Raw genomic sequence first — 14565 nt, 5'->3', positions numbered from 1 at the left:
TTTAATACATATTTTTTATTTTAATATATATTTTATATAAAACTAATAACTAATTATTGATTTTTTTATGGACATCTATTATCTTTGTTTATTTCATCAGGTGCTTTAATAGTTTAAGTTGCACAATTACCACCCTTTGGGCAATGAAATGATGCAAGTGAAAATTGCAAACTTTCATAAATTCTATGTATTGTTTAAAAGTTCCTATATAATCCTTCAAAATAAAGCAGTAACTATAGACATATAATTTTGGTGAATGTTAACTTAAATTTGACTTAACTCACTTTCACTAATCTAAATTCTAAAAAAGGAGTAGGGAGACAGCAAGCTGAGTACTGTTTGATTAATCATGATTATGGATATTGATTAAGCTTAGTGCAAACTGCAAAGTGAACCTTTTGTGGGTCCCTTTACAAGCTGGACGATAAAGTCAAGCATGCTTTCCTTTCTTACTGTTTCCTTCTTTTTATTTCTTCCTTTCATTTATTTATTTTTTAATTTTTTAATTTTTGTTGCTGCTTTTGGTGAAGTCACTTTCTATATACCAAACAGTATTAATTAATCAATATTCCAAATAAACAATTTTTGTTTAGACTTTAGACTTTGAATGTGGCAAAATCGGAATATCCAACATTTGTTCTTTTTCCCCTGCTCTCTTGTCTCTGTTACTTCAATTCAATTCAATACGCGCTGAATCATCTGAACAAACGCAAGGTTTGATCTCAGATTCTGTTCATTCAATTTGTTTTATACATCAAAGCTTTGCAGATTCTCCGTTTTGTTTTGTTTTGTTTAAGCTTCTAGAAACTTCAGATCATTGGAATGACCTTTGACCACTTGTCTTTAGTGATTTCAGTAGCTTAGATATGAACATTTTGTGATTTGTAACGTGCACTGTGCTTGAATGTGATGTTGATTTTGTTACATTCATTTATTGTTTTTTGTTTTGTTCTTTTTGATAAATCTCAGGCATTTATTATTCCTTTGTCAAACTCGCTTGGATTTCTTGTTTTTGGTGGGGACAATCTTGTCACTTCTCAGTAGATTTAGATGTTTGTACTTTGAATTATGGACTATTCATGTTATAGAATGATTCAAATCTTAAAAGAAATAAGCATACTGCAACTCATATGAGAAGTTATCAAGCTGAATAAGAAAATAACTATAACAGAAACATGGAAAAAGTTGATATGGGCTATGATAACAGCTTTCATTCATCGCTGTAATCGCTTGACAGTTGAGTAATCTACACTAGTTCAGTTATTATTTTTCTTTGAATGCCAAGTTTTCTGTTTGATGTTAGTTATTGTATAATGGTAGCTTTTCTTTGCTTAGCTTATTTACTATATATAATACCTAGTTCTCAGCAGAAACTCCTCAAGTTTCATTCTTTCTCATTGCTTTGTCCCTAAATCTTACAAACCAGAATGTGGTCTGAAAAGTGAAATCATATTATTTACATTTGTCTCAGGTTCTGAGGACTAACATAAATCCTGGATTGAAGATTTATCTCATTATCAACTATTTTGGTGGAATATTAGAGCATACAGATAATGCCGGTTGCCAATAAAGACTTGGATTCTGCATTCCTAAATGCAGGAGCAAACCCGTATCCTTACAATCCATTTATGTTAAATTTCCTTATATTATGTCTTAAGTCTATTGAGTATTGACTATGCTCTAATTATCTTCAGGTTCAGTTTTTTATTTTTTATTTTTTTGATGGGCTAAAGAAAATTACAAATAAACTTGTATCTGCTATCATTAGATGAATTTCTTCTTCATTATTGAGGTGATGCTAAGAAAGGAAGTTGGAAAATCGGTTTTTGCATTTTAATAGTGGCCAGTTTTAAAAAGTAGTTGGTGGGCACATTGAAGTGGTAGCCGGGAGACTTAACTTTTTAGTTTAATCTTTGTCTCCTAATTCTTCCAAATTTGTGTTTCACATAAAAGAAGAAATTTTGTTAAAATGGACTTCCTTTCTTTCACCGGCTTTTCTGATTTTCACTTAATTTTCAATTTTAGAGGCTTAGAAATTTGGTGTATTGAAAATCAGCAGTTGGTTCCAGTGTCAAAATCAAGCCATGGAAGATTCTATACTGGAAGTGCATACATAGTTCTGAATGTAAGATACTGGCAACCTTATTTCTTTCTCAGTTCTTTTCAATTCATGAAGTCATTGATCGCTATATCACAATCGAAAAACCCAAGTTTTCAAAGATCCCATCACTATCTTTTCACTGTTTCACTATATTTTTTACTTTACCCTGCTGCTTTTGGATTTCAACTTCACCATAATGTCATTGTTAGTAGTTTTCTCTTTTCTGTATGTGAAATTGATACCTTTCTTTGTGTTTATGGAAAACAGGCAGTTTTTCCAAAAATTGGCACTCCTCAATATGACATACATTATTGGCTGGGAAATGAAACAAAGAAGGTTTTTATCCACTCTTGTTTTACTGTCTTGCTTGCAGTGATAGTTGTTTATTACTCTTAATTCTTTTCAGGAACATTTGTTTTAAGCTTTACTACACTTATGTCTTCAGCCCTTAGCCTTAATGCAGTTCAACATTTTCCTAAAACAATTTTATGTCTTGTTTCTCATCATTTTTTTTATGAAATTAAATTGTTCTCTAATTTGAGTAGACGGTAGAACTTCTTATAGATGTAAAACCAAATGGAAGGGCTCATCAAACTATACTAACTAGTTTACAGTGCTGGAATTTCCAAAATAAAGCTCGTTTGACGTGCCATTGCCGATTTGGCTCATTTCTGTTTATCCGATAGACATCAACAAAAAAGGGACTATTATGTCTATGTGTATTGGATTATAATATCGTGCCATTATTAATAAATGTGGTTAGATAGATTGACTGAGGAAGGATATTTGGTATATTGGATCCAAGAAATCGATGCCTAGAAGCTCATTCCAAAGTTACTTATGTTATTAATGAAAAAAGTTCTATACGATATTAGTTATGGACAAGTGCCATGTTGAAGCAATAATTGTTCTTTCAATGGAACAAATATCTATGAATAGATGAAGGATAGTCCAATAGTTGAAAGTAGAGAGAGAAAGATAAATATCACAGACAAAACTATCATAAAAGATTTAGATTTTAATTGTTTCATTGTTAACATAGACACTAATTTATGTAGCCAATCCCACCTTATCGGACAACTTGGTTGTTGTTGGAGAAAATATGATGAATTAAATAATGAACATAGTAATTGAGTTGCATATGAGTGATGATTAAACAACATGATCTGCATATTGCACTGTTTCTCATAAGCAGGTGGACTCGGCTTTGGCATCAGAAAAGGCACTTGAGTTGGATGCAGCCTTAGGATCATGCAGTGTTCAATACAGGGAAATTCAAGGCCATGAATCACAGAAGTTTCTATCTTACTTCAAACCTTGTATTATACCCGTTGAGGGAGTGTTTACATCAAAGCAGGGGAGCTTGAATGGTGAATACCAAGTCCGCATGTACACATGCAAGGGGGAATATGTTGTTCATGTGAAAGAAGTAAGTTTTCTTTGAAGTTTGATAATTAACTGCTTCTGTCTTCTGATAATGTCAATTTACTCCTTTGCTTACTCCTTTTGATAGAAAATTATAGTTGTATACACTAAAGCTATTTTCTATTTCTCTTGTCTCTCCATAAATATTGTATGATCTTCAAATTAGTTCAACTGGATTTGATTTTTTAGCCAATGATTTTTTCAAGGGGATGGAACATTGATTGTAAGCTTTACATGATTACTACTGTTGATCTGTTTAACACATATCTGTATGACATGCTTATCAATTTGCTAGGTGCCTTTTCTGAGATCATCATTAAATCATGAAGATGTATTCATATTGGACACTGCATCAAAAATCTTCCTCTTCAGTGGATGCAATTCTACTATTCAAGAAAGAGCCAAAGGTTTGGAGGTTGTTCAGTATATCAAGGATAATAAGCATGGTGGAAAATCTGAGGTGGCAACAATAGGTTGGAATATGTGCTTCCTTTCTTTATTCTTATAAGTTATAACCATCTTTTTCTTTTCTTTTCTTTTCTTTTTCTTCTTTTTTTGAGTATAATCATCATTGTATAATTATTGTAGAGGATGGAAAATTTGTTGGTGATTCTGATGTGGGCGAGTTCTGGAGCTTCTTTGGTGGTTATGCTCCCATTCCCCGAGACCCGCATTCTGTGCAAGAATCCGTGGCTCCATCTGTAAAGCTGTTTTGGTGAGCTTCAGAAATTCATGTGCATGTTGCTGGTGTGATTGCATCAATGCGTGTGTTGATAATCCACACTTGCTTATCCTTATTCATCTTAAAGATCTCCAACGTTGTTATATTGGATCAATAGTTGAACTGATTAATATTGATATGCTTAACTTTTACCTTTACAGGATCAACTTAATAACATTAATGTTAAGAAACAATCTAATTCGTTTTGTTATTTGGTTCAAATGAAAATAATTTTTTAAGGAAATGTGTGAGATAGAGATAGAAGTAGAAAGTAATTCTGTTTACTTTCTGAATACCTATGTTACTCTTAACTAAACAGTTTGTTTTCTCAATAGGATAAATTTACAGGGAAAACTTTGTGAAACTGGAAGCGAACCATTTAGCAAAGACATGCTTGAGACAGACAAGTGTTACATGTTGGATTGTGATAGCGAGATTTTTGTTTGGATGGGAAGGCAGACATTATTGACGGAAAGAAGGACAGCAACCAAAGCTACAGAAGTAAGAGTCCCTTTCTTTCAAGTTTCCCTTTTTTCTATTTTTCATGGAAGCCTCAGGTTTTTCTCGGTCTATGGTGCTATCTTTTAAGAGTTAATTTACTTCCAAGTTCCAAAGAATCAGGCATGTTGAGATTGTGGGTTTTAGATAGAAGAGGCAGAAGAGAGAACAAAAGGTAAATGAATAATATTATGAAATAGGATGATTTGATACAATAGACAAGACATTACTCGTATTTATAATAACAACGGGGATAGGAAAGGCGTAATCCTAATTAAATAAGCAAATAATTAAGAAATAACAGTAAATATTAATATTAATTCTAAGAGATCACATCTGATATTTTCCTTAATGTTCTATTGATATTATCTTGATTTCTAACAAGGCATATATACCTGTACTTATCTCAAACTTTCATTCTTTAATTTAAATCCAGCCAACTTAGTGGATCTCTACCACATGCTCACTTTCCACGTTTGTTCTTGAAAATTTTATGTCAGAATCCTAACCATGTTATTATAGAGCCAAATTGTGTCCCCAAAAGAAATATATATTCTTAGGAGGGTTTGATCTTCAGATTTCATATTCTCTATATACCTTGTAGCCACAGTTCTAAATTGTGATCTCTCCGGTCCTTTTTTAATTTGTCACTTCAGCCATATACTCAAGAATTGAAACTAAAATCAATGCTTCATTATAAAATATGTTTATTGAAATGCTCGAGTTTAATTTTCAAAATCTAATTGATCCATTCTATCAATCTCAAACTACATTTCTTGATTAGTGATGTACTTAGATTTTAGTAAAGGGCAGTAAAATTGGAAATTTAGTAATAAATTCTTTGTTGAAATGTGCAAATGACAGATAAGTAAGACCAGGAAATTTTCCTTAGAGTGTTAATGTCATGGCCTATTCTCACTACCATCTCCAAATACCAGGATTTTGTCAGAAATGAAGGCAGATCAAACAAGACTCATTTGACATTTTTGTCAGAGGGATTGGAAAGTCCGATATTTCGGTCATATTTTACTAATTGGCCTAAAACAGCGGAGCCTAGGCTTTATGAGGAAGGCAAAGAAAAAGTAGCAGGTTTAGTACCTTATACAATTTAGTTGTGTTTAAGAAATATGCAATCATTTCCATAACCTGTAGTTAAATTTTGAACATTATTTTTCTTCTTTCGCCACAGCCATATTCAAGCATCAGGGTTATGAAGTGAAAGAGCTTCCGGAAGAAGACAATGAGCCGTCTATAGATTGTTCTGGGAAAATAAAAGTATCTTATTGCTCAAAACCTTGCACTTTCTTGTTTCCAAATAGTCATACTTGTTTTTTAGCCAGTGTTAACCGTTAACTGAATACTGCAAATTCAGGTTTGGCTGGTGGATGGTGATGAATTATCTCTTCTTTCAGTTGCAGAGCTGACAAGGCTTTACAGCGGAGATAGCTATATAGTACAGTATACATTTCCTGGAAATGGAAGGGATGAAACTCTCTTTTATGCTTGGCTTGGCTGCAAATCTGTAACAGTAAGCAATAGGCAATGTTTTTTGTTATGTATCCTGTAGGCAATTTTTTCTACTGAAATTCACATAAATTTATTAAGTATTCAAAGTTGTATTATTTACAGACAATCTATTTCCTTTTCTTTAAAATAAAAATTATATACTATAGGATAGTCTAATGATGTTTTCTTAGTTTGTTGGAATTGCAGCCCATGACATCTTATTTGGCATTAAAATTAAAAGTGATTTGGAAGTGAAATTTTATTTCCAGAAGCTGTCTAAATTTTACCTTCAATCTTGTAATTATTATTTTTTTTTTTCGTAGCCATGAATAAACTCGAATTCATGTATTCGGATAAGGGTTGGTGGTGGTGGTTGTTATTGTGAAGAAACTCTTAATATGTTCTATTATTTTTGGCTTGCAGGAGGATAAAACAGCGGCCATTTCTCACATGAATATTATGGCTGATTCAGCAAGAACTAATCCAGTTGTGGTTAGTGACATTCTTGCCTGCTCTTTCATAATAAGTTGTCGAATAATTATGTGCAACAAATAAATTAATCTAATTTTCATCACATGCCTGTTCAGGCTCAAATTCATGAGAGTAAGGAGCCAGTTCAGTTTTTCTCAATACTTCAGAGACTAATCATATTCAAGGTATGTACACACTATAATCTCATTTTAAGGCTATAGCTCGTAATTTTAATAGAAAGAAGCATGCGCTGAATTTTTTATTTTTCTTGTTGTAAGGGGGGAAACAGTTCAGGATATAAAAAGTTCATAGAAGAAAAAGGTACCACAGATGAAACCTACAATGAAACACAGGTAGCTCTGTTCAGAGTTCAAGGTACAAGTCCAGATAATATGCAGGCAATCCAAGTTGATCAAGTATGTTTCAGTGACATTCTTAACCCAGGGGTGAAAGTCCATTGTATTTTTTTTTTAATCTCTAGTTACTAGAAAAACTGAGTTCCAAGGCTTGAAATGTTAAATGTGTTTTCTCTTTTGAATAAATAAATTAAATTGCATCAGTTAATTCCAAGCTTTAATAAAGCTCTTATTCAAGTTGAGAGCTGGAGTCACTAATATATTTCATTACTAACTGTTTCAAACTTTCAATATCTTGTTCTGATTGTATATGCATTAAAAAATACTGCAGGACTGTAAGAAGTTATACATATTTATAGTTTTTAGTAAATATAATTTATTTGATGGAACCATAATAACATGATAATTAGAATAACTATTTTTATTTGTATTGTTTTCTCTTGGTCTGTTTAACTGATTTAATTGAAAACTGTTGGCTAGCACTAAATTGTATATTGCGTTCAATTTCTCCATGTCGAATTTTCTCACTTTTCTATGCTTTCTTTGATCATATAACATAATTTTTATAGGTTTCAACTTCCCTGAATTCATCCTATTGCTACATTCTGCAAACTGAGGCATCTATCTTTACTTGGATTGGGAACCTATCTTCGGCTCGAGACCATAATCTTCTTGATAGAATGGTGGAATTACTTAATGTATGTCACAGTGCTACAATCTTATCTGAATGCTATTCTCTGGGAAAGAAAATTTAATAGAAGTTTTGGCATTTTGGTTCAGTTAAATTATGTGACTGGACATTATTTCTTTCTTTTTGTGCTATTTCTTCTAATGACCTGTATAACATTTTGAATGCAACTTTCAGCCAAAGTGGCTACCTGTATCTGTGAGGGAAGGTAATGAACCCGATGATTTCTGGGATGCACTTGGTGGAAAGGCGGAGTATCCAAAAGGAAAAGAAATTCAAGGATTCACAGATGATCCACATTTGTTTGCATTGAAAATAAATGGAGGTAAGAAAAATACCCTTTTGAGGAAAATAATCTGCTTCTCACTTGGTTTAGAATTATCCTGGATGAAATGACAGGGAATGCATGTCTAATTGATGGTTCTGTTTCTCACGCAAAATTTATTTGGATTCCATCTCAGGAGGTTTTAAGGTATATTGGTTCTACAAATTGAAACTCTTCATGTGCTTTATAAAATATTATGAATTGGATATCTATTACATATGGTTACATGTGTGTTTTGTTTGGCGTGCGGAGAGTACAAATCATGGTTCCAACTTCCAAGGAGAGGAGTCCATGTTTCAACTTATTTTGATATGTTGCTGAATTCATGTTGGGTTATATTTTAGCTTTAATTTTAAGGTTACCAATTGAAATTTTTTTATAAAAAATATACAAAGTTTAAGCAGAAGGGAAAATAGCTCTCTTTTTCCATTGGACCAAACCATGATTTGCTCACTATAAACCAAAATACACCCTTAGCTTTTGAGAGTCAGCAAAACACATTATTGATGAAGACAGACAATTCAAAAATAATTTAGTTTCATACGATATCGTCTTATTAATTATTATTGTTTCCATGGTTGCCAGGCTTTGTCAAATCATGTTATTAATAGTATCAGATTTGGACTAAGTGTGGCCTTGATACAACATTTTCAGGTGAAAGAGATATACAACTATACACAGGATGACTTAGTTACAGAAGATGTTTTATTGCTTGATTGCCAAAAAGAGATTTATGTTTGGATTGGCTTACATTCAACTGTCAAGTCAAAACAAGAAGCTCTCAGCCTTGGATTGGTAAATTGTCTACTTTTCACTTATGATCTTTTTAAATATATTTTTTCCTGAACTGATAGCCCATTTGCCAAAATAACACTTAGAATTGTGAACTTGACAGTTAACACTGCTTCCTTATCCAAAGCTATATTAAAGGCATTTTGTCTGTTAATGGTCATTTCACTTAGCCGTTTATATTTCCTATACATTATTCAATGTTCATAGCTACTTTATTATACCTTGTAAGTATTCTAATTTTTCTTTTGAAACATTGGACTTTAACCCTCTTGGACTCTGCTATCGAATCAGCTTTAGTTCTTCAGTAAAAAGGAGTCCTGTTGGTTGTGAAAATAAATTTTGTTCAGTGAGTTTAATTATAATTCGTAGAAAATAATTTGGATAGTTTTTTTTTTCCACAGTTTATTATTAATTGTACGATAGCCGTATGATAGGAAGTAATTCTTATTTCTCTATTTCTCTATAAGATGAGATCAAATTTTACACTTTTCAGTTTAATATATAGACTTAACATTTGGTGCAGTATTTTCTTCTCACAATTGAAATTGTAATGAGCAGAAGTTTCTTGAAATGGATGTTCTTGTTGAAGGCCTCTCTCTGGATATTCCTGTTTATGTGGTAACTGAAGGTCATGAACCATCATTTTTCACTCGTTTCTTTTCATGGGATCACACAAAAGCAAATGTAAGTCTCATTTCTGAAGAGTCCAGTTTGACAGGACTGAAACTTCAAAAGACTAGAGGCAATTCCCTGCCACTTTATAGATCATGCTCTTGTCCTAAATCTGATAAACTATTTTAACTGAAATGTGGTTGTTACAGATTCTTGGCAACTCCTTTGAACGAAAACTTGCAATTCTGAATAGAAAGTCAAAACCTTTAGTAGAAGTAAGTGACTTCCTGGACATATTATGTTTCTGTGAATTGTTGGTCTCGTCATGAAAATTTTAAGCTGAGTTTTAGATAGCTTTCAGTTTTATTCCTTTGGTTTATGTGTCTTTCATCACCTTCTTTAATCTACTATTCTACTATTCAGGGACACAATAGAATCCCATTGAAAGTCAACTCTAGGGAATCTACCTCTAATGGTCACAGAAGCATTTCTATTACACCCAGCACCCGAGGAAGAAGTAGTTCACCTGTACCTGGTGGTGCCGGCTCAGATTCTAGGCAATCAGGTGATCGGCTTCTTTTGAGCACTGATTTGGTATCCAAGAAGCTCTTCGAAGGATCTCCTGCCAACAGCAGTGCTGGTAATAAGAATCCTTTTTATACAACAACAAAGTCTTTTCCCACCTAATATGGTTCAACGTGGATAAAAATAATGCTAGTGTCTTTCATAAATATATCTATGTTTAGCCCATATATATTTAAATTTTTTTTAATAAAAATATTTCAAGTTTCTTTCATCAATGTTGTAATTTATTTAGTTCTATGTTGGGCTATATGGTGCATGCTTTTTGCTGATGACATCGTGAAGAGACGCTTTAGAGGTGTACAGTTTTGCATAAGCCGCAATAAGACAAAAATATATGAAATGTAAGTTAAGTAGGAGGAAAGGAAATATTAACACAAAGCGATTCAAGTATCCTGGGTGTATTATTTAGAAAAATAAAGAGATCGAGAAGGATGTATACCATAGGATTCAAGCAGTTAGTCAAAGTAGCGAAGTGTGTATAGATTTATATGCGACAAAAAATGTACTTTTAGAACTTAAGAGTAAATTTTATCACTCTACTATTAGACCATCTATTTATAAGCCAAGATGAGGATGCTTAGATTGATGAGTGACCATACATTTATAAGAGAGAAAGTTAGAGTAGCATCTATTGTTAAAAAATGTTGGAATCTCGTCTTATGTGGTTTGGATATGTAGGGAGTAGACCAGTGGAGCATTTAGTTAGGAAGGTGGATTAGATGGAAGATAGACAAGTGACGAGAGGAAGAGGAAGACCTAAATAGATTGTACATGAGGTGGCCAAGAGAGACCTAATTTATTTATGGATTGTAAAGAAGACTTCATAATTATTCTGTTGTCCAAAGTTTAGGTATGAATTTTAACCATTTGAACAAGTGGGACTAAATTTGGTGTATTACTTGAGTAAAATAGAAATTTCTCACTGCTGTTGGCATCTACAAAATAAATTTTAGTATCTTGCAAATGGATTTCCTGAATGGCATTCAGTTTTTCACCTTTTTTTATGATTATTTCATGGTTTATGTTTTTCTGTTCCCAGAACAAACAATGCCAGTTTCTGGTTCTCCAGGATCAGAATTGTGGTCCTCAAATGAGACTACGAGTATCATTCAGAAAGATAGAAATATTGATGGGGAGAATTTGATGGTACATCCTTACGAGCGTCTGAGGGTGGTTTCTGGTAATCCAGTAACTGGCATCGATTTAACGAAAAGAGAGGTATTTCTTGAACTGAAAAATTCTTGCAGCCAATTTTCTTATATTTACTCAACCTGTTCTTCTAGCAGCTTCAAATTTCTTTTCTTCCTGTTGAAGGATCACTGAGAAAAACCAAGAAGTGAAAAACTAAAAATGATAATTAAGTTCATTACACCATTCATTATTACTTTAAATTTCCATATTTTTTATTCTGTAGGTATTTTCTTCTTAGCCATTTTTACTTTTTTATGCTAAGAAAGTCTTCTTTTGACTATATATTCTGATGAAACTAGGCATATTTGTCCAATGAAGAGTTCCATGAGAAGTTTGGAATGCCCAAAACTGCTTTCTACAAGCTTCCTAAGTGGAAACAAAACAAATTGAAGATGTCCCTGGATTTATTTTAAGGCCAAGGTTTTTCAAGATAATCAAGATCATGGCCAAGAAATGCTTGTATTTTCTTGCAACACTATATATAGGAATTTTCTCTTATGTTGGTGCATATTGAGGTTTTGGGTTTGAGTGGCTCTCTTTTTTCTGTGATGTACATGAACTTTTCCAGATACATATTCTTTCATTTTATCTTACACTCTATTTTGTGATGAATTGATTATGGTTGAGGTATGCGTATTAAGGCTTTCCCTTAATATAAAAAATACAAGTTTATGAGTCGAGTTTACAGTTTAAAGTTTAAGTTTCACGAATTAAGATAAACTCGAGTTTGATTTCCTTGGTATAAAGCTATCTTCACTACATTTCTCAAATTAACTTAAAATAACAGCAATGTTAAGCAACGTTGACCATCTAGGAGGATGCTTGTGAAGGAGTGTACAAGTGCATAACCTTGTTCTTCAGTATTCAAATAAAAAAAAAGAGTTTATATCTATGCAATTGTAACTAAAAAATTGTTATATTAATATAACATTAATTGCGTCATGTCAATAGCAAAATGTACATTTTGATTATGATACTTTCTCTTTTTTGTATTAAACTAGTCAGGAACATGCGTCACGCAAGCTTCATTACAAGATGATGACTTCCATTATTATCAAAACCTTCATAATGAAATGTAAATTATATCCAACGTTGTCAAGGAAATAAAGATCACATCATGTATTGAATATCAAATTTTTCTTTTATTTTTGGAAAAAAAATTATATTGCATATGTAAATTAATAAATAAATAATTATCATTATTTTTAAATTATTTATCTATATTTTTTAATAATTTATCTATATAGTATAGAAAAATTATCAGGTATACCGAGAATATCGGTGTTCCAGTTATTTTAACCGTTGATTTTAATTAATATTTCGGTTAAAACAACTGAAACACCGATATTCCCGGTATAGACTCTGCCTTCACCAGTCACCGCACACATATTTTATCTTTTGTATGTGACTGTGTTGATAAGGAGGCCGTAAATCCAATAACACCTTCAGTGCAAGTAGCAAGGAATAACACATTTGTTGACACAGAAGCCCGGAATGGAACAGTGCCTTTAACAATAAATAAATAACCTGGAAATTAATACTCAAAATTAAGAAAAATGGACAAAAATACACATAATTTTTTACACAGTAGATATACACTCTAATCTTATAATAAGTCATTTGTACACACTAATATCAAATTTTGTTGTTATTTCTACTCTTGTCGCTTGGATAAGTTTTTTGGCAGCAGTAGTATTGTGTAACATGACTCTTTTGATAATACAGTAAAAATTAAATGGTAAAAAAGATTTGCAAATGATTTAAAATTTTTATTCTCTTTTTTTTTTTTTTTCAAAATTTACTTCGAAGTTCGAACATATAGTTCTAACAGCTATTTCTGAATTACATCCCTTGATCCACATCTACTTTTTAGAGAAGAAAGGAAAAGAATGAAGATTTTAAATCACTTGAAGATTTTTTTTATTGAAATTTAACAAATTCAATAATTTAATATTTAGTTTTCAATGTATAGTCATAAAAAAGGTCACGTCATACAATGTACAGAGTCATCTGGCAGTCATTACCATCGAAAAAATTACTCAAACGATAAAAAAATAGAAATGACAACGGTACTTAATATTGGTGTGTATAAATGACTCATTAAAAAATTAGAGTGTATATTTATCTATCATATAAAAATTCATGTATATTTTTGTCTATTCTTCTCCAAAATTATAGTTAAAGATTATACTTCATAAGTTTAACAATATATTATGGTGCCTGTCCAAAAGAAAAACATACTCTATTAATAATTAAAAATTAATAGACAACTTCTAAACTTATCGAGTATGATGTATAATATTAATTTACGGTAAATGTGTTTAATCATATTATTAATAAACTAATATTTAAGACTAATTAGTATATTAGTTAATTATGTATCTGCTATCAAATAGGTCTTTCATGTTGAAGGGCCTTTTATATGAATAAAGTTTTTTTAAGGCATTATTCTATTAATTTTCATTAATCGGATCTGTGTTGAAGTTGTTTGTTATAGTAAATTCTAAAATGTTACATTTTAATAATTTTTGTATAATATTTTAGAGTGTTTAAAATTATTTTAGGTGAATTTGAAATATTTTAAAATGTCTTAAAAAAATTTAAAAAATTCAACAAAAATCATAAAATATTCTAAAAGAATGTAGATATGTATATAAATATAAAGATTGATTTAGAAGAATCTAAAAATATTTAAGGAAATATAGTAAACTAGATATTTGTAATGAAAGTTTTGGATAATTGATCTAGATTATTGATTAGATTTAATCTTAACCGTTTATTTAAAGAGTAGATAACTATAAATAAGACGAGAGTTTGGGTATGTAAGTAATTTGTACAAGTATTTGTATAGTAAAGTGTTATTTTTATCAAAATTTTAATTTTTTTTTTATATTCTTTTATATTCTTAGTTCTCTTACTAAATATCAAGAGTTAGGCTGACTTGGTCATAACTCAAGAATTTAAGTGAGTTTAAGTGCCAACACGATAGTGTTAAAGCGTGTTAAAGGTCATAGCAATTCGGGATCAGAATAAAGTTCGAGAAGCATTACAAATAATCTATGGATATGACTATGGAATATGGAGCATGTTGAAACCTAAAGAAAAAAGGGTAATTCCTTCTCTATGAAAAAGCAGGAAGGTTTGTTCTTCAAGCGAGCTAAGAGGTAAAGACCCTGACTGCTTAGAAGAGATAGTTCTTTTGTTGGAGAATATTTTATCTTCTATAAATGTACGCTTTCAAATGATAGAATATGTCAAAGAAATCCTTAAAATTCATATGTCTTGAGAGAATTA

The 14565-nt window shown here is 31.4% G+C and overlaps 1 protein-coding gene across 3 annotated transcripts; it reads left to right on the top strand.

Annotated features, from left to right (window-relative positions):
• On the top strand, positions 562–11951 carry LOC107607715 (villin-1). Of its 3 annotated transcripts, none has more exons than XM_016309653.2 (23): positions 562–714; positions 1472–1609; positions 2026–2125; positions 2369–2437; positions 3297–3530; positions 3822–3999; positions 4115–4241; positions 4583–4748; positions 5684–5834; positions 5935–6020; positions 6118–6273; positions 6675–6743; positions 6839–6907; positions 7001–7138; positions 7648–7776; positions 7944–8091; positions 8228–8238; positions 8746–8886; positions 9442–9567; positions 9705–9770; positions 9919–10135; positions 11120–11298; positions 11571–11951. In XM_016309653.2, the coding sequence occupies exons 2-23, from the start codon at positions 1554–1556 to the stop codon at positions 11682–11684; spliced, it is 2730 nt and encodes a 909-aa protein (XP_016165139.1). In that variant the 5' UTR covers positions 562–714; positions 1472–1553; the 3' UTR covers positions 11685–11951. The 3 variants fall into 3 exon arrangements, with proteins under 3 accessions (XP_016165139.1, XP_020972084.1, XP_020972088.1); XM_021116425.1 differs by having other exon boundaries at positions 7001–7168; XM_021116429.1 differs by lacking the exon at positions 562–714 and adding an exon at positions 777–1236 and having other exon boundaries at positions 7001–7168.

This window comes from Arachis ipaensis, chromosome B01 (genome assembly GCF_000816755.2).
Source record: "Arachis ipaensis cultivar K30076 chromosome B01, Araip1.1, whole genome shotgun sequence".
Classification (NCBI taxonomy): domain Eukaryota; kingdom Viridiplantae; phylum Streptophyta; class Magnoliopsida; order Fabales; family Fabaceae; genus Arachis; species Arachis ipaensis.
This window is presented reverse-complemented; position numbering and strand designations above follow the sequence as displayed.